This window comes from Fusarium fujikuroi, chromosome FFUJ_chr07, assembly GCF_900079805.1.
Source record: "Fusarium fujikuroi IMI 58289 draft genome, chromosome FFUJ_chr07".
Taxonomy (NCBI): Eukaryota; Fungi; Ascomycota; class Sordariomycetes; order Hypocreales; family Nectriaceae; genus Fusarium; species Fusarium fujikuroi.
In genome coordinates this window covers 498209-518960 of record NC_036628.1, presented here as the reverse complement: position 1 = coordinate 518960, position 20752 = coordinate 498209, and the positions used below count along the sequence as shown (strand labels likewise).

The 20752-nt window shown below is 49.7% G+C and overlaps 11 protein-coding genes; 4 read left to right on the top strand and 7 right to left on the bottom strand.

Annotated features, from left to right (window-relative positions):
* Nucleotides 1–241: 241 nt before the first annotated feature.
* On the bottom strand, nt 242–1313 carry FFUJ_08950 (uncharacterized protein; the record flags this gene model as incomplete). XM_023580292.1 has 2 exons in its annotated part: nt 242–562; nt 1080–1313. 2 exons carry the CDS (start codon nt 1311–1313, stop codon nt 242–244), a joined length of 555 nt encoding a protein of 184 aa, XP_023433095.1.
* A 1070-nt stretch (nt 1314–2383) lies between these two features.
* Nucleotides 2384–3043, top strand: FFUJ_08951 (related to cytochrome b-large subunit; the record flags this gene model as incomplete). XM_023580291.1 has 3 exons in its annotated part: nt 2384–2423; nt 2474–2552; nt 2599–3043. 3 exons carry the CDS (start codon nt 2384–2386, stop codon nt 3041–3043), a joined length of 564 nt encoding a protein of 187 aa, XP_023433094.1.
* Nucleotides 3044–3298: 255 nt separating this feature from the next.
* On the bottom strand, nt 3299–4734 carry FFUJ_08952 (related to TATA-binding protein-associated-factor; the record flags this gene model as incomplete). XM_023580290.1 has 2 exons in its annotated part: nt 3299–4302; nt 4347–4734. The coding sequence occupies 2 exons, from the start codon at nt 4732–4734 to the stop codon at nt 3299–3301; spliced, it is 1392 nt and encodes a 463-aa protein (XP_023433093.1).
* A 488-nt stretch (nt 4735–5222) lies between these two features.
* On the bottom strand, nt 5223–7288 carry FFUJ_08953 (uncharacterized protein; the record flags this gene model as incomplete). XM_023580289.1 has 8 exons in its annotated part: nt 5223–5498; nt 5561–5714; nt 5767–5882; nt 5937–6039; nt 6103–6413; nt 6469–6528; nt 6591–7143; nt 7215–7288. The coding sequence occupies 8 exons, from the start codon at nt 7286–7288 to the stop codon at nt 5223–5225; spliced, it is 1647 nt and encodes a 548-aa protein (XP_023433092.1).
* Nucleotides 7289–8381: 1093 nt separating this feature from the next.
* Nucleotides 8382–10083, top strand: FFUJ_08954 (uncharacterized protein; the record flags this gene model as incomplete). XM_023580288.1 has 2 exons in its annotated part: nt 8382–9111; nt 9170–10083. The coding sequence occupies 2 exons, from the start codon at nt 8382–8384 to the stop codon at nt 10081–10083; spliced, it is 1644 nt and encodes a 547-aa protein (XP_023433091.1).
* A 750-nt stretch (nt 10084–10833) lies between these two features.
* Nucleotides 10834–11793, bottom strand: FFUJ_08955 (uncharacterized protein; the record flags this gene model as incomplete). The annotated part of the gene is made up of 1 exon (XM_023580287.1): nt 10834–11793. One exon carries the CDS (start codon nt 11791–11793, stop codon nt 10834–10836), a length of 960 nt encoding a protein of 319 aa, XP_023433090.1.
* A 291-nt stretch (nt 11794–12084) lies between these two features.
* FFUJ_08956 (related to peroxisomal short-chain alcohol dehydrogenase) lies at nt 12085–12945 on the bottom strand (the record flags this gene model as incomplete). Its single annotated transcript, XM_023580286.1, has 1 exon — nt 12085–12945. The coding sequence occupies one exon, from the start codon at nt 12943–12945 to the stop codon at nt 12085–12087; it is 861 nt and encodes a 286-aa protein (XP_023433089.1).
* A 322-nt stretch (nt 12946–13267) lies between these two features.
* Nucleotides 13268–14391, top strand: FFUJ_08957 (uncharacterized protein; the record flags this gene model as incomplete). XM_023580285.1 has 2 exons in its annotated part: nt 13268–13300; nt 13369–14391. 2 exons carry the CDS (start codon nt 13268–13270, stop codon nt 14389–14391), a joined length of 1056 nt encoding a protein of 351 aa, XP_023433088.1.
* A 326-nt stretch (nt 14392–14717) lies between these two features.
* FFUJ_08958 (related to RTT109-regulator of Ty1 transposition) lies at nt 14718–16277 on the top strand (the record flags this gene model as incomplete). The annotated part of the gene is made up of 1 exon (XM_023580284.1): nt 14718–16277. One exon carries the CDS (start codon nt 14718–14720, stop codon nt 16275–16277), a length of 1560 nt encoding a protein of 519 aa, XP_023433087.1.
* Nucleotides 16278–16396: 119 nt separating this feature from the next.
* Nucleotides 16397–17597, bottom strand: FFUJ_08959 (related to D-mandelate dehydrogenase; the record flags this gene model as incomplete). XM_023580282.1 has 2 exons in its annotated part: nt 16397–17127; nt 17171–17597. 2 exons carry the CDS (start codon nt 17595–17597, stop codon nt 16397–16399), a joined length of 1158 nt encoding a protein of 385 aa, XP_023433086.1.
* A 564-nt stretch (nt 17598–18161) lies between these two features.
* FFUJ_08960 (related to D-mandelate dehydrogenase) lies at nt 18162–20329 on the bottom strand (the record flags this gene model as incomplete). XM_023580281.1 has 9 exons in its annotated part: nt 18162–18406; nt 18451–18527; nt 18573–18752; nt 18798–18913; nt 18954–19230; nt 19274–19355; nt 19399–19817; nt 19859–20223; nt 20267–20329. 9 exons carry the CDS (start codon nt 20327–20329, stop codon nt 18162–18164), a joined length of 1824 nt encoding a protein of 607 aa, XP_023433085.1.
* Nucleotides 20330–20752: the final 423 nt, after the last annotated feature.

Below are 20752 nucleotides of genomic sequence, written 5' to 3'. Positions count from 1 at the left end.
TATGATAATGAGCTGGGAATCTCCACGGAGTAGGGTGCATGTTGGATTTATAGAGCGGCGTTGGTAGGGACGGATACCAGGGAGCAATGTATCAATATATTTTGTTGACAGTTACAGGTTATGAACCACAACATTTGGGGCCTTGTTATTGTTACAATATCTGGCTAGCCATTCCTTTCCCCTCATAGCTAGTCCTTGATCTTCCGTCCGCCTATCCTTGCAACCCCTGCCTTCGACATCCTCAGTTCTGAGCATGAGCATGACGCTCACGAGTTGCTTCAAAAACCGGATAAACATGTCCCGCACCATTTCTCCCCCGCACAAGAGGATGGTTCAAAGAACCATCAGGGATGGCGTCCATTTCGACGTTAGAGTTGGCATCCGAATCGTCGTGGTCGCGGCTGCGGGTACCAGTAGGTGATTTGGGACGAGAGCGCCAGTGGCAGAAACAAATTGCTGCAAAGAAGATGACAACGATGGCGGCGCAGCTGACGGCTATGGCGATGACTACACTGGTGTCGCTCATGCGGCGGTGGATGGTGTTTGTCATTGTTGCGGTTGACTGAGATGTTAGTGGTGATGCGAGATAGGGGGATGGCTTACCAGGAGGACTTGACTTTATTAGCAAGCACACGGAGGATTCTTCGCTGCCACTTGGGTGACTCGAAAGTGTTCACAAATGGATGGTTGGAAGTTTAAAGGAGATGAGATAGTGACAAGCACTACTACTGAGCAAACACTGCAACGGATCGATGTATCAGGTGAATATGTTTTTTATTCATGAGTAGCAAATGACAAGCGAAGAAGATAATAGACTTGCCCAAAAACAAGATCATGTAGCTGTTTGAAGATGAACAATGTATGCCCGCGTCTGCAAACATGTCACCTATATCTGGGACTGGCACTGGGACTGGCACTGGCAGCCACATACTTACAAGCATTTCGAAACAACCTCAATTTCTCTTTTATCCAACCTACCTGAATATGAACCAGCACTTACCATAACTTACCTAAACCTGGGCCGTAGCTGGTCCATTCCCGCGCGCAGTATTACGTCTCGCCGCTCCTATAGCACGCACACAAGCGTTTGCTTTTTTCTCCTTCCTCTGCTGCCGATGAGCCAGATACTGCATGCAACAGCACGGAGCAATGAACAGCAGAAACAGAGCCACCATGCCGACCGTCAAGCCAATGATGACTATTTTGTCGGAGTGGTTGGGTTTGCCGTGGTAGTGCTGTGTCAGGGCATCGAGTGTGGCCGTGGCAGTGGCAGTGGGAGGGGTGACGGTCATGAGAGTACTTGGGGAAGCCATTTTGATTGTGATGGAAAGGAACATACCTGTTGGTGAGTATCTGGTTTGTGAACTTGGCAGATCGGCTGAGGGTTGGGGATTGGTGGGGAGGATGGAGCTATATAGGGGTTTAAAGGCATGTGAGGTGACAGCGGTGAACATGGCGATTTACAAGCATTGTAAGAACAGAGCATTGTTATCGCCTTGAACGCGGGAACACCCAGTCTCTTCATAGCCTGACGTCAGTTTCGTTGTCTTTGTTCTGGCCTCAACGTGAACTGAGCGATGATGAACTCGAGAGCATGCTTCTTCAAGGACGGCAATCATCTAACAGAATGGTGAGTCCTTGGCGCAGTTCACTTACACAAACTCCAACTCCCATGACATTGCTGCGGCGTATGTTCTAATACCTTGAAGACGGCATCAAAGCCGTGATGCCATCGTTGTCCGGTGTTCAGTAGTACGCTACAGCCATAATCAATTGACATTCACGTTGAGCACCTCAAGTCGTCAACCGCAGCCAGTAAACAAGCAGTATAATCACGGGCACACTAAACACACATTCGAGCGTCAATATCACAAGCACATATGCATCAGCATGTAGATCTCAAAAATGAAACGACACCTAGACGGGAAAACTAGGTGTCGAGATTAACGACGGATCCAATTTCCCAATATTCTTCTAAGAACTGTTCTCGAGTCCAAAGACCCTGCCTACAATGCTGTCCACTCTCTACACTAGACAGCGTGCGGCGAACGTTCTTGTCTATCTAAAGAAGAAAGGAAAAGCCAACCGCGACAAAAAAAATCGCGTTAACAAAACTCACGATCCTGCTTAGTCAGTCGAGCTATGCACGTGAGAAAGGGTCACGTGCGTTCCGAGATGAGGAATTGACATCATCCCATTGGCTGATTGGACCGAGAAGCCGAGGAGGCCCGTTCCGATATCTCGAGAATAGGGAGCCATCATCATTGATACCCAGATACTGTACGGATCTCGCCCTTGAAGAATCGACGCTGACGATCTCGTTGACCGGACCTTGGCTGAACCCTTTCTCTTCGACATCGATAGATACTCATAATCCGCCACCATGCTCGCTCAACGTGTTGGCGTCGCCGCTCTTCGTCAAGGTACTTTCGCAACCTGAGCCTCGACATTCCGATATCTAACAGCTCTATAGGCGCGACCAAGCCCTTCTTCGCCCAGAACATCCCCAAGGCTGCTCTCGCTGCTGGAATCTCTACCTCTTCCCCCCTACGGTACGTCCCCAGCATCAATTGAGCTTCACCCGCCTGACATTCGCAGCGCCGTCGGTTCTACCAAGGTCTCGCAGCAAGACGGCCACCAGATCCTCGTCAACCAGCGCCTCAACCGTCCCGTCTCTCCCCATCTGGCCATCTACAAGATCGAGCAGACATGGTTCGGTAGCTCCGCCTGGAACCGAATCACCGGCTGCACCCTCTCCGCGACCATGTACGGTTTCTCCCTTGCCTACCTCGCCGCCCCTCTTGTCGGACTTCACCTCGAGAGCGCAAGCATCGCCAGCTTCGCTGCTGGTCTGCCCCTCGCTGTCAAGGGCGGCATCAAGTTCACGCTGGGCTTCCCCTTCGTCTACCACGCCATCAGCGGTTTCAAGCACCTCCTGTACGACGCTGGCAAGGGTTTCGCCAAGACGACTATTGTCCAGGCCGATAAGTACATCTGGGCTGCCAGTTTCCTCGGAGCTATTGGCCTGGTTGCTTTCCTGTAAAACACCAAAATTGAAGATGAGGGGCCTAGATGGCATGGTTCGCAGTGGATGATACAATGGATAAGGGAAGGAGTACGGCAAGGATGAGAAACTCGTGTACGAGTATTAGCCTGAGGGCATTCCTGACTTTGAGCAAACAATTTTATTATCTGTACACAAGCGCCTTGAAATGCTTGAGCCTGTTCTAACCAACACCTCGTGAGGTATTCGCAACCAAACGCCATTCGCCTGTCGTGAATATTACGTGCCAACTCTCTAATCCAAGAATCGAGCATCCAGTATTGTCCTGATCAGTCTCCGACTACCCGCAGATGCAATCTTTTCCCCAATGATGGGTCCGATAAAGTCCTTGAGTTCGGATATCTCTGTCTCGACGTTTGCTGCACCATTGACTCCGTTGGTGTCTGATTCGACATGATCTGCCAGCGAAGCCACAGCCTGTACTATGCCCTGGACCAGCATCTCGTAGTCCATTGTGCCCTCTGCCTTTTCCTTCAGAGGCTGTAGGATCCCCGAGTCAAAAGTCTGCAAGTTACGTAGCACCAGCACGCGGATTGCCTCTGGACCTCCTGCTTCCAAAAGGCCGTGGATGGCACCGTAGAGAACTGCAGGGGGTTTGGTAGGGTCGAGAAAGTATTTGAGGCATGTCCTCGTCAACTTGGGTCGTAGGAGTGTGTTGGAAGCAGAATATTTGCGCGCAATTCGTCCTACCAGAGATGCAGCCAGCTGTCGGAGATCATACTGCTCCTTGAGAGCATCCGTGCCTTCGTCAGTGCCCAATTTTCTCGCCATTAGACAAGTGAGAGCAGGCGCCGACAGGGGACTGGCGTAGGGATCCAGGAAAAGGCTCTTGTTCTCGATGAGAGCATTCGTCAACTCCATCATCTGCTTAAGAGTGAAGGTGTCATCGAGGTGGTGTGTTACTCGGTCCATGATGAAGGTGATGAAGTATGGGATGAGCTGGTGCAGACCAGGGTCGTCTCTCACGGAACCGAGAGCGGCTTGCCGTAGGCGTACCACTTCTTCGTCAGGATTGTCGTCGAGAACAGCAGCCTGGATTTTGTCAAAGTAGAGTATAAGCTCCTTGCTCACAATGTGCTTAACAGATGGTTTCATGGAGACATTGTCATTGCCTGCCAAGGCGGACAAGGCAGGGTTCGCACCAGGTCCCTTGGGAAGGAGTTCCTGCGATCGAGATTCGGAAGTCGTGGGGTTCTGAGGGATGGAAGGCTGGACACCTTCGATGGCGAGCCAGTGCGCTGAAGACGTTAGGGTGGAATCGTGCTTCGACCAGAAAACGTACCCGTAAAGCCCATGTCGCGCGGCACCTTAGGCAGAGGCGCATTGATGAGCTTTTCAAAATCGACCTCCTCATCCTCAATGTAGAACAGCGGCTGGCCAGGTCCGAGACTGGCCTCGCCGTACCGTAGCGGACGCGTAGAATCGTAGCCGTAGAGGGGCTCTACGTCGAGCGCCCTGAGCGCGAGGGAGATGTCGTTGACGGTGAGGGTTGTTCTGCGGGCGGCGCGCATGAAGCGCAGAGACTCCACGATGACCTGGCCGATTCGGTATTCTACGTCCTGTGCCAAGCACTTGAGCGCTTCTTCGTTGAGAGAGCTGATGCCGACCGACTCTGCGACATCCTTGACGTTATCAGGATTCCAGAGCAGTTTTGGGGTATCGGTAGCCATGGCGCAGCGAGATGCGCAAGTAGGCGCTGAGTTAGGTGAGGCGATTCAGAGTGCAGCGAAGTGAGTTGGGACTGTGTCGGAGAAGGTGTAAGGTATACTTACGGAGTTGCGTGAATGTGAAGTTCGATGAGGCTGAGATGGAGCTGCGCATTTGATAGTGTGGCTTGATAGGTTAGCGCCACACTGGAGATGCCGTACCTAGTGTGGATGGAGCAGACTACCTATAGACTACATAGGTGTGTTTGGCACTTCATTTCACGTCGGAAGAGAGCCATTGTAGAGCTAGAGCACCTTTGGATACGTTTTTTTGCGACGACCCGGGATGAACTGACACGTCTTTTGCAGAACTCATAATGTCAGTGAAGAGCTTCCCACTTGATGGTATTTCCTGGTCTCAATCTATTCTGCTAGTGGACTAAGAAGGCGCAATTCTGGTAGAACGAAGCCGCCATGCTTAATGCATTCCTCCACGCAAAGCGAGATTCCCATCAAAAATCGTAACAGTTTTGACGGATGAATGGGACTTGACTGTTATCTCCATACACCAGCATGAAACTCATCTCACCGCCAACCCAACGAAAATCGAACGCCATGCTCGGTGGCTCACCAACGGCGGTCAAGACTATACAGTCAAAAAGCTCAACTCTTGCACCCGGCTCCGTTTGACGATACATGTTGACAAAGAGACGACCATTCGTGTCACGGCGCAGTGCGTCTGGAGGGAGAGTTCTTCTGTTTGGGCCCGTGGTGGAGAGGACGTCGCCCTGAATACCAGGGTAGGTAATCAGCCAAGTTGTAGTGGCGTATGCATGGATGAGATACTAACCTGGTGAATGAGCCAATACATGAATCCATCGGTTCTATGGTCTACGCCATAGCTTTCGCCAGAGGCTCGACCGTCAATCTGCACACCCGGCTCCATTGACAGCGCATGTGCCTGAATAGCATGCAGTACTGCGCCTCGACACACCGAGGCCCATCTGTAGAAATTGGTCAGTCTTGAGAGCATGGGCTACGAATGAAAGAGCCCACCCGTCCTGGTCTGTATACCAATTGGTAAGGGTAGATGGAGACAGGCTCTCAACCTTTTGTGCTATCTTCAGTTGAAGATAGCGGCTGCGACCAAACCCGCCAGCCACGACGACATGCTGGAGACCCAACGTCAGCAAGTTCAACTTCCATCCGCCTTGGACGTTACTTACTTTTGGGCCATTACCTGTCGCTCTCCCGACGTTGGCTATTTCTGATTCTAGCAAGTTCAGAATCTTGCCGACAACTGGATCAAACACCGAATTGATGTCGTCGCTAGATTACTCATCAGCTGCCACCTCTGGTCAAATTTGGGAGAAAAGCGAGTCTACCACTTACGCGCTGAAGGTCATTTTGGGACGAGTGGCCCGACTCCCAAGGAATTTACGAGGAAGTGAGACTTCCCTGCGTGGCGCGTCAACCGAGTGTCTCTCTTTAATTCTCTCCCAGATTTCGTCTACGAAATCTTGATAGTCGTTGTCAGTGAGGTTGTTCCTTGTTCTCATCGGAGTCGCTTCCTTGGTCTTGTTCTTGACCAATTGCAGGAATGCTTCATCGACAAGAACCCCCCCAGCAAAGATACATCTGCCCGGCGAAATCTCCTCCACGATGAGGGGCTGGGCAGATGTCACTTTGTAGGCGACTGAATCCTTGTGAGGAGATGAGTGTCATGAACCAAGATGAAGGAGCAGTCAAATCTCTCACCGTGGTTCCACCACCGCAGTCGCAAATGACAACCGTGTCTCCTTTCTCAAACCTTTGACCCTGGGACATGAATTAGACGGCGTTCAGCATATGTGTATTGCGCGAGGATTTGCTCTACGTACCCAGAAATTGCCTGTTCTGCTTGGTTCCGAGAGGAGAGCGATGGCAGTGGCCTCTCCCTCCGGCACGAAGTTTCTGGCAAGACGAACATTTGCATGGGCGGTGATGGCGGGCTGCAAGGCCTGGTACAAGCGCCTCCGGGCGTCCACAGGCCATATGCCGGGAACTGTCACGGTGATTTCAACATCGTGCTGCGCAAGTTCTTGGTGCCCAAGCATCAAAGAAAGTGTATGGAGAAACTGTCCCAAGAGACCCTGGAAATATATGGCCGTGGCATCGGTGGCACTGAGATCCAGTGCCTCACGTTCCTTGTTGGATATATCAAGTATCCTTGAAGCTCGGATGCCCTTTGGCAAGTCGTCTGAGTGTAGAAGTGACAGCTTGAACAACTTTATCCACCCGCCGTCGTAGTCATCCTCAGTGAAGTCGCCCTTGGGAATCCTGGTTTGGACCATATTTCCCTCCGACAGGTAGACGTTTGAGAAAAGGAGCCGACAGCGGCCGGGATCGATGTGGCCATCAGAATCGGGGATGACATAGGAAATTGAGGAGTACCTGCAATTGTATAAGCAAATCTTATCTCCCAGAGGCGAGTAGTCCGAGGAGATAGTGCTCGTTGAACTCACGCAGTCCCGAAGTCCATGCCCGCGTGTATGATTCGGCGGCGAATGGCCTGTCCTTGGGGAACGGAAGATGCCATGTCGTTAGAATATTGACTGATGGATCTGAAGAGATTGAAAGTGCAATTTCTGCAGAGGTGCGAGACGGTGAGGGTTTGCTTTTGATCTGAGAAGAAAAGGGGAAGCTTGGGTAATACCACAAGCGAGGCACCCAAACGATCTGAGATATTTGGGATTCACGGACAACATGCTTCGTGTCTGCCACTATCCGATATATCAGATTTTGGACCGGCCAACTACCATAAGCTGTGAGAGCGGTAAGGATGAATATGATTGCTCACACAGTCAAGGAAGTGCAATATCGGCCAGTGAAGCTGCCCTCCCCTGTGATGTGGCACAAGGCAGAAAACAGAGTCTGTGAGTATCCTTGGCCTGGTCTGAAACGGGCATCTCCTCCAACTCTATGGCGTCCTTCGGGAACCGGCGTCTGGTTTGGGGCATATGCCCAACAGCAGGATACGTTAGTTCAGTGGCATACGGCACATGCCAAAGGCTGCAGTGGCTTCACTCATCGAGTATGGATTCTCGATAAAGCTCGCCCAAGGGGGCAGAGTACTCGAACTGTGGATGTCACGAGGACGAAAAGAATAGGAGGGAAAACTGTTTCTTTGTTCAAGAGGTGGCCCGACATGATGACTAGCACCAACACGTCCTTGGACTATTGAGTAGACCGATCAATCAAACACTGATCGGCATGCATCCTCCTGACATGATTCATTCCGAAGCCGATGATGTTACCTTCAGTTTGTCTCAACAATCTTAAAAAGAAAAAAGCAATTGCAAGACCAGCTTCGGTGGTTGATCATAAGGCTTCTGTTGCCCCTCCCGCCTCCCAATGCGACCCAACCAATACGGTCAATAGGATGCATTGTTTGTTCAGCCACCCACGAAAATATTCACCCAGCCGTATGTAACACACGGATAATTGCTTCCTTGTTCCTCGGCCTTTGGCTTATTTCTTTGACTTGCTGCCCACTATAGGGGGCTCGGCTGCGCACAGAATTGTGACAAGGAAGAGTACATACATAATTTCAGAGACAGCCTGATTTTACGCAATTGCGTTGCTGCTGAATGTTTGTTTCACCATAGCGCGGCGGGCTTCTCTCTCTCAACATGACTGCCCCGCGGAGATCTAAGCGGATTCAGGCTCTCAATCAAACAAACGAAGGCTCTCAGGGAGCTACCGGAACCCTTGAAACCCTCGAAGCCCTCGAAGCCCCAAGGAAACATCACCCCCAGAAGAGAAGAAGGACTACTGGGAGCCAGCGCGGAAAGTTAGAGGGACAGAACTCCAAAGGACATTCCAAAGAGGGGCCTCCTAAAGAACAGGCCACAAAAGAAGAGACTCCAGTGGTCGATCCGGCCGCTCGTTGGGTATGGTACCACCCGCATAGACATAAGCAATTTGTCTCAAGACTAACGTATATCAAGGCTGAGCTGGAAAAGAAGCAGGCCGACAAAGCAAAAGAACAACACAAGGAAAATCGTCGAAAAATTGAACAGAGCAGAATATATCTTCATGAGGTGTTGGCTCTCGACCGCAAAGACGGCTACGCACAACAATTCTGGGGTGACCTTGCAAGAAGCATCAAGTGCCTCGCAGATGAATCTCGCTTTTGGGACAAGCCCTGGGGCAGCCTCGGAGAGGACCTCCAACAGAAGTTCCTTGGATATGCCCCTAACATAGAAGAACTTTTTGATGTGCCCGACATGGCTCCCCTTGTATTCCAACGATGGCTCTGGGAGGTTATCGATGAGAACTTCTTCTCAAAGAAGAGTAAGGATATAGTTTGGGCTTCACCTTACTGGGAGGCTCAAGGAACCTTGGAGCGCTACTTGCAAGGTATGGAGGGCGAGATCTATGGCTACGATTATCGACACAGCACTGACCCGAGTAACAGAACACGACTTCTCCTACGATGATGTAATTGCGTCTCACATGTTCCCACACTGGAGATACACCACGATGCAGTTCTACATGTCACTCAAAGACTCGCCACGGAAAAGTCAAAGGATTGATCCAGCCTGTGTTGTCCCGATCACTGCCAGAGCAATTGGTCAGTACTTCCCACAGGAGCCCGAAGAGGAATCCATGAAAAGGGAATATTCAACAACCCTCCAAAACCTTAGCGATGCAGTAGTCAAGATGGACTTTTTCTTCAGCGCCAATCTGACCGTCTTCTCCCATGTCTTTCACCACCCCACGACTCAACAAACCTGCGGGTTTCCCTACTCGCCTAAGCTTGAAGGAGTGAAGGGCATGTTCATGAAGGCAATTGGCGGAAGTGACGCAGCCACCGGACGAACTGTCGATCTTGTAGTCGAGCCTATGCTGCAGCGACGTGGGGATCCCTTGGGGTTCGATTACAATGTTAAAACGGCCGTACATCCCATGAAAGTTTGCGTGGCTTGGCTCGAGGCCCACCGCAACCAGCCAGACTCGCCAGAGGTAGACGGAGAGGAAGAACATGGGGAAGAGACAGATGATGCGACTGCAGAGGAGAAGAGCGAGGAACATGGCGACGATGATTCTGAGGATGAGGAAGGCAAAGAAGTAGAGGGGCTGATACAAGAGGGCAAGGAGAGCAGGGAGGAAGTAGACGAGGAGGAGGATGATAAGAATGAAGAAGATAAAGGGACAATGAAGGAGGGGAAGAAGAATAACAAGAATAAGGAGAGGGCAGACAACGAGGTTGAGGATGAAGGCGTGGAAGAAGACAATCTAACAAAGCAGGAGGATAGAGAGACAAACACAAAGGAGATAACCGAAAGCAAGAAAAAGAAAAAGAACCAAAAGAAGCGTTTTTATCAGTAAGTATATAGAAGCAATTACTACTATTACTCTTATTATTAAATATCACCAAGCTGGTCTTCTCCAATCAATCACTAGGAAAACATGCTTTAAGCTATAAGAGCCTTTAGAGATTTAGTTTCTATATTAAAACTAAATTATCTATTAACGGCAAAAATATCAATCTCGGAGTTGCAGGCCCCGGTCACCACTTATCCCACTCCATCTTTGTTTGTCTTTTCCTTTTTCTGTCTTGCTGGTGTTCCCATCCTGCAACTCAAGCTTTCCAGGCAGTAAGGAGACCGGATTCGATCCCACGAACTGTCCTGGAAAGCGGCGAGAGATCGTTCGTACACGCTTTGTTAAACCGTTAGGCCAAAGCGAGCTGCCGCCACTTCTGGTGATAGGGGTTCAGCGTCTCTGACACATAAAGCTATGGCGGGGTGTGGTTGAAGTGTGGTGGTTAGAGTGTTGGCGTGGTGGCGTGGTGGTTGGCAGTTGTTGGCGGTGCCAGGGGCAAAGTGGTGGATTGGCTTGAGAGCAAGGCGTGATAGAGTCTGATATGTGAGTCTACGAGCCCTGATAGTGTCTGGAACTGAAGGGGTCTGGAATGTTAGCGGCAATAGGCGAGACTGGAGGGATGTGATTGTTGATACTCATGCCAAGTCACATCCATGACCCCTTTTCTGGAAACCATTCAATCTAAATTGTCCTAAATCTTCTCGAATTTATAAAAGGTATCCCATACACAAAAAGGACTGACAATAGATGGCATCACCCATCCAATTGCAGGGGCTCGCAAACCAGCAACATACCCGCCGCCGCATGCTTCAAGATATAGGAAGCCAGCTTTTTATAAAGCTTCGGTCTACAGCCATCGGGTATTCCATTACAACTCTCAGCATCACAGGTTTCCAGGTCCATCGCTTCAACAACGATGGAAAGATACTCTGCACACTCCTCCTCATCCTGACCAAAAGGAGCGAGACATCCTGCCCACTTAAAGAGTATGGCGTTGAGTATGAGGCGACTCATCTGGCCGTTGGCGGTATGAAATGGGTGAATACTGAAGAAAATGTGACTATACTTTGCTGCAAGTGCCACAGGATCAATCTCCCCTTTTATTCCAGCAGCCCGGATATCATCTCGGTAGCTGGCCATCATCTTGTCCATCGCAGCGGGAATACTGTTGGGGTCCATGTAGGGACGGGATGTTGCTTGCAGAGGAGATGTGCGGTATTCACCGCTGTAATCAGTATCATATGTACCTTTGGTCTCATTGAACTCATTTGTCAAGATGCGATGTGCTTCCTTGATGATATCCTCGGACAGATCGCTCTTGGTGGTTTGCCAAATGAGATATTGAGCTGCCTTGACGTGCTGTCCCAACTCTCGATAGATTTCCACGTCAAGAACTAGGAGGTCAAAGGGATCACTGATGGAGCCTTCAAAAATGGTGCGGCAAAGCTCGACTGTGGTGTTGAAGCTGAAACTGACGTCTTCGATGTTGTTGGAGCCATGGACAAGGCGATAGATGCTGTCCAAGATGTGCCGTTGCATCTTGTCTGGATCAATAGTTCTCTCCAATGAGAGTTCGCGGAACAATCCATATAGATCCTTGGGGTCATCTTGTGGAGATCTTCTGACATAAGAACTCTGGTCCATGGTGATCAATAGAGGGTGTGTTTGCATGGTCGTTGAGTCGCCTGTGGCGTCGTCTTGTACAGGAGCCATGGTTCTTTGACAAAGTAGACAATATATACTGGGAATAGTATTTTTCGTTATTTTGTTGATGTTGAGAGCTCTTGGTCACTGGTAGATGAAGATTGTTTGAATTGATGAGTGAAAAAGACGGAAAAGCAGCGATAGAAATACGTCCCTACTTGAACTTCTCTACCACATCTGACGATCCGGTGCCTTGAGCTTATTTTCTTATGAGCTAAATTTAAAATAGAAACCTTGTATCTAAGCTATCTCGTCCCGCTCTCGTGAAACTAAGAAGCGCAGGTTGACACATCGCAGGGTTTAGTCCACCAACCCAACAGTAAACTTCTCCCATGACTCCTTAATCTTATCCTTCGCCGCCTTGAGCTCCTCAACATCCCACGTACACTCCACGAACCTCCCACTCAGAAACTTGGCCTCATCGCTCGCAGCCCAAACAGCAAAGTCGCTCGGAAGTGACACATCCTCTGGAACAAGTCCATATTCCTTGACGACATCCACGAGAGGTCGAGTGATAGCCGTGTCCATGATGAGTCCGGGGTGAAACTGTATGACGACCTTGTCACGGTTCTCATTGGCGTACCATTCAAATACTTTATAAGCTCCAAGCTTTGAGCCGCGATAGGCTGAGAACCCGGGCATGAACTCTGTGTACATTGCGCTGGTGGATACGTGGATGACTGTGGCTCCGGGAGTGGCGAGGGGGTCGAAGGCACGCAAGAGGTTAAAGTTTCCTTTGATGTTGATCTCAAAGGTGAGCCACCAATCGACAGGATCTGCCACGGTCACATGCTCGGTCTTGGGCATGTATCCAGCGTTTGCGATGAGAATATCGATCTTTCCACTGATTGCAGTGGTGTAAGCTTCGAGGACAGACCGTGTAGAGTCAGCGTCGACAATGTTGACTGTATAAGTCCAGACTCTAGTTTCAGGGTATTTTCCCTCGATGTAGGCTTTGTTTTCGAGGAGTGTCTTTTCTGTTCGGCCAAGAAGAGCCAGGTTGGTGATGCCTGATTTGGCAAATGACCTGGCAATGCTGGCACCAATACCGGAGCCACCACCTGTGACTACAGCATTCTTTCCTTTGGTGGAGAGCTCAGGGCGGAGAGAAGAGATGGACGGATATGAAGTCTTGTGGAGGGTCTTGACTGGAGATGCCATTTTGTGACGCTTATTGAGGATGAGATGTGCGAATGAATAGGGAATGGATTGAGATTGAATGAGAGCGATTGTATTGCTCATATCCTACTTTATTCTACTCTATATACATATTTTAATTATTCTCATCCTCGTGAATCCTTCGCTGAGCATCGTGAGTTCAACGTTGAGTTGCGTTACACATTATTCATGCGCTGACGCCTCACCCTTGCTACATGACTACCCCACCAGCCACCGTAACGCCTCATAACGTTATCAATCCTCTCTTGGTAAGTCAGCAACGTTATTCCTCCAACATCGTCATCGCACTCCCCATGCCATTGAAATGTCGCCTCCGGGCAATGGAGATACTTCTGATGTATGTGGATCTCACAATTACCAAGCAGAAAATTTTGTTACAAAACACCACCTAACATGCATGAACAGCCAAAGCGGGAGCGCAGCAGAGTTGCACAGCGCGAGTATCGCAAAAGACATGCCTCAAAGTTCAACACTCTGAAAGATGAAAACCAGAGGTTGAGAAATGCTCTGAAAAGAGTTGAGAAGGTCGCGCTGAAGCGTGGCGGAAAGGACCAGGAACTCGAGGCGGCGTTGGCTGAAGCGAGAGAAACTCTTGGAGAAGAGAGCGAAAGCCGAGCCTTGACAGCTTCTGGTTCAATAGACACAGATCCAATCTCGGCTGAGAGGTTATCATATCTTTCAGGGCTGTTGTCGTCGGATATCATGATTCATGCTCAATCACTTGGACAAAACACCGCGCCTCCTCGTCTAAGTCTAGAGCAGCAACTCTGGACTAACACGGACAGATTGGCACGTATATTTGAAGCGCCATCAGATGCAGGCAAATATCTCGGTGATGGGCTCTACACATTCGCAGGAACGCTGTACTGGGCCTGCACAAGAAATACGGTGTCGCTATGGGAGACATACAAGCTCAACATGATTGGTAAACCTGGACCCCCAGCCCAAAACCCCATGGACCGATTGTTCAACCACTCAAAGCACCTGAACGATCGAAGATTCCTGCTTTCACTCGCGCTGGCTCGACTAGAGTACAAGCACAAAGGCTTCATCGATCTTCCACGCGCAGGAACCGAAATGGTATGGAAGTCAGTGCTCCCCGATCTACGACGGAAAATGGAACAGGAACTAGTCGAGAAAGGACAGGGACCCGAATGGTGGAAGACTCCAGGGGAAGTTGAGAACCATTTGCGCAAGTATCTGGAACCAGCTGAGATTGATGAGTTGCAGGCTCTCGTCGAGGGGAGAGGATCGGAGGAGGTTCTGACGAAGTATAAGCCTTTGGTTGAGATGATGATTGCTGAATTTGTCTGTTTTCCTGATGGTCCGAGATGGAATCTTTTGTATGTTGCTATGGCTGTTGGCAGTTGGAGGAGTGATCATCCGAAGCCTTCAGAGTTGGTGCAAGATTTGAGTGCGAGCGTTTAGGCCGATTGATGAACGAATTATGATAGTTTCTGTAGTTAATAATCACCTTGAAGTCCTTGCAAGACAGGTCTAAGCTGACCTCAAGCAGCAAAAGAGAATCAGACCTTGATATAAGGTATCCTAAGTCTTGTCGTTTAGGATCGAGGTCCCTAGGCTGAATAATCCCAGATCCATGGACAACAGTCGGGACCTGGCAGGTATCACAGACTCCACTGGACGGACCCCTGTTCAACCCCCTGTAGATCAACGCCCCACCGCTGCCCTAGCGACCACCCCAACTTATACCAAACAATCGATCCCAGCTTCAACATCCATCAGCAACCATCATGACAGACAACGGCCTAAAATCACGTCTGGCCTCTGTCCTCCCAAAAGGCCACGACTTTACGATCCTTCATATTTCAACACCCCCAACAAAGACCGACCCTCTCTACTCTCCACCACCAAACGAACGGCCCGAGCGGACGTACTGCGAAAACCATTTCCTCGCCGTTTCAATTCATGCAGACGGCAAGCAGGTTTTAGTGCTGGGTCTCGAAGTCTTTATCTATACGACTGCTCGATCGACTACTTTGTTCGTGGCAAAGGCTGATTCGACGGGCTATCTGACGCTTCTCAATCTTCCCAAGGGAACACCGAGTCCTATTCGTGAGATATGCGCCACGTTTGTTGGATTCCTCGTCGAGAAGAGGAAAAGAAAGGATATACAATTCATCGTCAATTTATTCGCCCGCGCGCAAGATCAATATCTATTCCCTGGAAGTGTCGACAATAAGGGGAAACATGTCCTCGATGACCGCGGTCTTATCAAATGGTGGTGTCGCGTGCTCGATCCTCTTCTCGGACCGGCACCAAAATCGGTAGAAGCACCATGGAAGAGTTCAAAGGGATACATCGTCGTGCCGGGTTTGGAACCAAACGAAATTCGAGCAATGACACCTCGAAGAACAGACGCTGCTTGGGAGTTTACGCATCCACTTGAACGAATATCACATTATTACCGGGAATTTGACTGGGTACCCCCGCGATGCCTGATCCCACACTTCCCTGACGATCCCAAATCACGTTTTCGAGATGAGCTTGATGAGGAGGCTGCGAGTTCGCAAGCAATGAAGACGCAGGGTAGCTGGAAGAGTGTCAAGACGCTCGACATGTTTTGGGAGATGATGGCTTTTCGTCAAGAATGCTCCAGTGGTCGCATGACAGGATTTATCTGGTTGGTATTTGACGACAAGGAACCAGAGCCAACAGCAAACGAGTCTTTTCCATCGACAAATCCACCGTCAACACCAAAGGCGCAGCGGATCACTCAGATAACGCCAACCACAACACCCCGAAAACTCTTTCCTAACAAGAATCAGCCAGACACCAAGACAAAGAAGAAGAAGAAGCAGAAGAAAAAACTCACGGGCCCTATCATCCCTCGAAAGCCCCAGATCAAACGGGCCAAACACAATTATCTGCTTGATCGTCCCGCAAACACGGCATATTATGCCTGGCCACCCGAAGGACGCGGTGAGAAGATTGTCGACGAGGCAACCTACAAGCGTATTGTGGATTTACTGCTACACCTCGACTTTGCCACTCTCAACAAAGCGGTTGGTAGTACACGCCGCTGGCTGAGTGAAGGCGGAGGCGGGGGGAACTGGGGCGTTGTTGTATCTGGTGCACGTGAGACGCCAACTCAAACGGCACACGACCGCGAGAACGGCGTGAACAATCTCACGGGTCTCGTCAAGAGAAAACGAACTGACTCGACAGTTGATGAGTCTCAAAACAAGGTTAATGTCCTTGCAGATGGCCTCGTCAAGAAGAAGCCAAAAGAAGAGTCCAAGGTTGTAAATGTACTTTCCACTGGTCTGATTAGGAAGAAGCCCAAGGAGTAAGTGTATCTGTAAATTAGCGTTGGGTATTGTTAAGCCGGAGTTGGTATATGTATTGGTCAAGGCATTCGTTATCATGATTCTATGCTACCTGCTTCTATCCTCTATCGCACCTGTATCTGCTACTTCTTGAGAAACTCTAGGTTCACAGGGGTAATGGCCTCTACACCACTGAGAACAGCCATGATGTTTCTCATGCTCAGCTCTTCAAAACCCTTGTGGGTGTCGACTGTTCCACCGGCATTGTGGCATGTCACCAACACACGGCCTTGTTTGGCAAGCTCCAACAGTTCAGGGTGTATCTTTGGCTCGTTTGCGTGAACATCGAGAGCCGCGCTTGACAGTGTACCGTCTCGAAGGGCAGCAACCAGTGCATCCTCGTCAACAAGACTTCCCCGTGCAATGTTGACAAACCGCGATCCACGTTTGAAGTGTGGCAGAGTCTTTGAGTCGATCAGAGTGCCTTCACCAGCTGGTGTGCAGAGAACAACACAGTCACATCGACCAAGCAGACTCTCAAGTGTCTCATGGTGAGTAGCTCGTACAGGAGCAACGACAGCAGCAGGCTTGGGAAGCACATCATAATAGTGAATGTCCATCCCAAAGCCATGTCGGGCACGAGCAGCAATCTGCTGGCCAATGTTACCAAAACCAATGATGCCTAAAGCCTGATCGCGAAGATTGTACGACTGCATTGTAGCATCGCGATGATTCTCCTTGAATGCCTCCTCATCGCCGGACATGGCGGATGAGATACACCATGGGAGGACCCGGAATGTTGAAATGATGCCAACGATGGCAAAGTCAGCTACAGCTTCGGCAGCTGCCAGACCAGAATTGCAGTAGATGATTCCTTGTCAGTTAGCAAATGCCTGCAGGCAGTTGTGTCAACTCACCTCGTTCTCCCAGTAGCTTCGTATCAGCCCAGTCAAAGCCAGCACCTGCACTCGCAAATACCTTGACACTCTGTGGCAGCAGACTGATCAACTCTTGGTCCCATTTCCCCATTTCGCCTCCAGTTCCCCAAAATGGACGGAATATGGCATCGAAATCACCCCATCTCTTTTCCTTGAGGGCCTTGATGAACTCTGGTCGCTGTCGCTCTTCAATTGGCGGTCTGATGACCTCACACTGAATGCTGAAGCGGAGATATGTGTCAGGATTGTATTTGATAGGGTCTCCAATATGAAGAACCCGCGGTTTTGAGGATGTCATGGATGACCGTACTGAAAGAGATCCTTGGGAAATGAAGGGGAGTTGAGGAGCAGGAGATGTAGCTCGCGGTGTAGAAGCTGGCACCGGTGTATTGGTTGGTTCCGCCATTTTGATGGTCGACTGTCTTATAAAAACAAAGTATGGGAGAGAGTACACTAGATTGCCCAAAATGTTAGGTAGTCAGATATGTGTGCCTGATCAGATCAATGTGTCTCAGTAAGTGGAGCGATCGATAACACTCAGCCGCACGCTCACCTCCACTCGCCTTGTCTGGTTCGACAGCCCCCACGGCAGTGATACCCCAGTCTCCGGCCCGTGAGCTTGACGACGACCCCTGTCAAATGACGGTTCCGAGCCGGATGAGCCCCGGTTTATGTTTCGATGTGGAGTTGCTTGCACCGAATCACTAACAAGAATCGAGTCAAGGTGAATGTATCCAATTTGCTTCATAGGAGGTACAGTACATGTCCAAATGGGAGCCTGCATAAGCCGGTACCGGGATACACAAATACCGGTATATCATCCGGGGCCCCAATCTCGTATCCACCGAACATCGTGGGGAATTTATTGCATGTTTCCATGTGGGGAGATCTCTTACCGACAGCCTTGCATTCAGGTCAGAGTGGTGGTGGAAGTACAGCATAGCGTGACTTTGGGGGGCACTTCTCTGGTCTACAGCTCGTCCGATATATTCTGACCCGACAAGGGAGCTTGTACCTGATTGCTGACATGATCCGACTTCTTGACTGGAAACGTGTACCGTCCAACGTCGACTTTGGTGGGAATATGCCCTGTCTCGAGAGCCTTTTCGATCAATTGAATGGTTGATTTTTCATTTCGATGGACGAGAACCGAGATGCAGACTGGCTGATACTCTGTCTCTCCAGAAATGTCAGACTCGTAGGGTACTTGGGTGACTGGTTGTGTTAGTAGCTACTGAAAGCCAATACACTCGACTTACATGGAAACGATAATACAGAAGCCCCCAATATTGGTGCCAGTGTTGTAGAGTCGATGCCTTTGTAAATGGTTGGTGGACTAATATGCTGTCAGCCTGGCATCAATACAGGGAAATGTACATACGCCAAAGGATCGTTCCGATGTTCAACTTGAGTATTCCCACATGGAAGGATCACGACTGCGTCTCCCTTGGCATTGGGGATAGAATTGTGCATGATGTTCTCAAGGAACCATTTCCGGTATACACCAAGACGTTCTGTATCTTGACGGTTTTCCTCCTCTGTCGCCGACTTGCATTCGTTCCTGGGAGGTCAGCTGGTTCAACAACTGCGCAATGTACGGCCATACCAGAAGAATTGCGGCGTAGCCTCGATAAACGGCTTTTTGTCAAACTTTTGCTTATACTCATCTCGGAAAGCGTCAAAGGAATGGTAGTAATCATAACACCATGACCGGAAAGGTGCCTGAATTGTCAGTGACGTCTTCTTGACGAAGTTGACTAACCTTTTCCATGTATGCTTGCATTCCTTCTCGAGAAGCTTCAGATGGAGGACTCTCTTCCCAAATCTTGCCAACATTGACATACTCGGCTTTCGTGTCCAACAGATCTTGTAGAATTGACACGAAAGTCGCTATGGCTGTTTTCTGTGACTTTTCGGGTGATGACAAGTCGTCTGGTACGATTATCCTTGGCGGAGCTTCAGAAGCCCCGGTCTTCGCATTTGCGCTGAAATCAAGGAGTCCCTTGAGGCTTCGACTAAAGATTCGAGTTTTGTCGAACCTAGGGTGGTCAGTGAAGCTCAGCGGTAGATGACAGTTCTCACTTCGATGCCGTAGCTATGTCGGTTGATAGATTTTCAGGCTGACTCAAGGAGTATATGCCGCCTTCGGACATCACTCTACCATCTGTACAAGGTCAGTGATGGCTTCTCGCGATGACCCGACTTACCGTCAACGCCAATGCTGTAGTCAATCCATGGGTACCCAACCGAGGCAGCAGCAGCACCAACTGAACCACCCTTCATGCTTTGATACCCATCCCCTCTTGCACTCCAAGGAGCTTGTTGATCAACCCATTCTGCACCTGTCCCAAGATGCGATGTCTTTGTTTTTCCAACGATTACGGCTCCTTGGTCCATGAGACTTTGTGCATATTTAGCTGTAGAACTCGAGGCATTTCTGTAGAGAGATTTCCATGCCCGACTGGAAAAGGTTGTATAGGTTCCTTTCAACGATATCGTGTCGCTTACAGAAACACGGATACCAGACAAAGGTTTCTTGGCAGAAGGTTGAGGATGGTAAAGTCTTGATGGCACAGGAACTGCAACTGAGTCACCATAAACGGACGAAGAGGTCAGGGGTTGGAATCTGTATGGTCAGCTATGACTTGCACTGGAGATACAACATACTCGTCAGGTTGGTTCAGATCATCAGGTACCACACCGGAAGTGAAAGCTCCAAATTCATCATCGTACAGTCGCCAGGCTTGGTAAAGGTTTGGGCCGTAGAGAAAGTAGGGACCAGATGGTAACTCAGAAAAGCCATCTAGAGCCTTTATCTGGTCCATGTGATAGATCTGTCGCGTATCGACTCGAACCTGACTGTTGTTGTCGCCACTCTTTTCGACAAGAATGGAACCAAAGTCTGGAACAAACACATCATCAATTGAGTCAAAGAGCTGTAGAATTCCTTCGAGATCGCCAAAGATTTCCTCAGTTGAGAGGAGCGTGATTGGAATCAGAGCATCGGGGTTGATGGTTTCTTGAATGGTTCCCTAGACGCGTTAGGATGCGCATGGCTTTCAGTCACCAACATACAAGCTTTAGAGGGTGTATCAGATATTGCAGTCCTGCAACGAAGCAGGTCGTGAAGGGAAGCATTGCTAATGCGTCTGCTGGAGACGGCGGGACGTTGGCAAGTAACGAACGCTAGACAGACACTTGCATATTCACGGCCACGGGTCTTTTTGAAGAATTGAATCGCGCAAATCAAGCTTGAGTACTTGTAGGTTCGGCTGTAGGTGAAAGATTGATGGAATGAGATAATGCTGGTGCACGAGGGAAGTTGAGACATTCATGGGGTACAAGTGCAAGAGCGCGTACTCAACCCGGCAGCCGACTTATTCTATGGCTTAATCACAATTTCCCATAAATACTCCTCATCCACGCAGTTTAGTTACCTCAACAGGTTCTCAAATTTACACAGGCAGCATGTTTGACATAAGTGCCATCAACGCTTTTCCAACATGTCTGTCTACCTAAGCTCCCCGGGAGGTGAGCTCGGTGAGTCTCGGTGAGCTTATC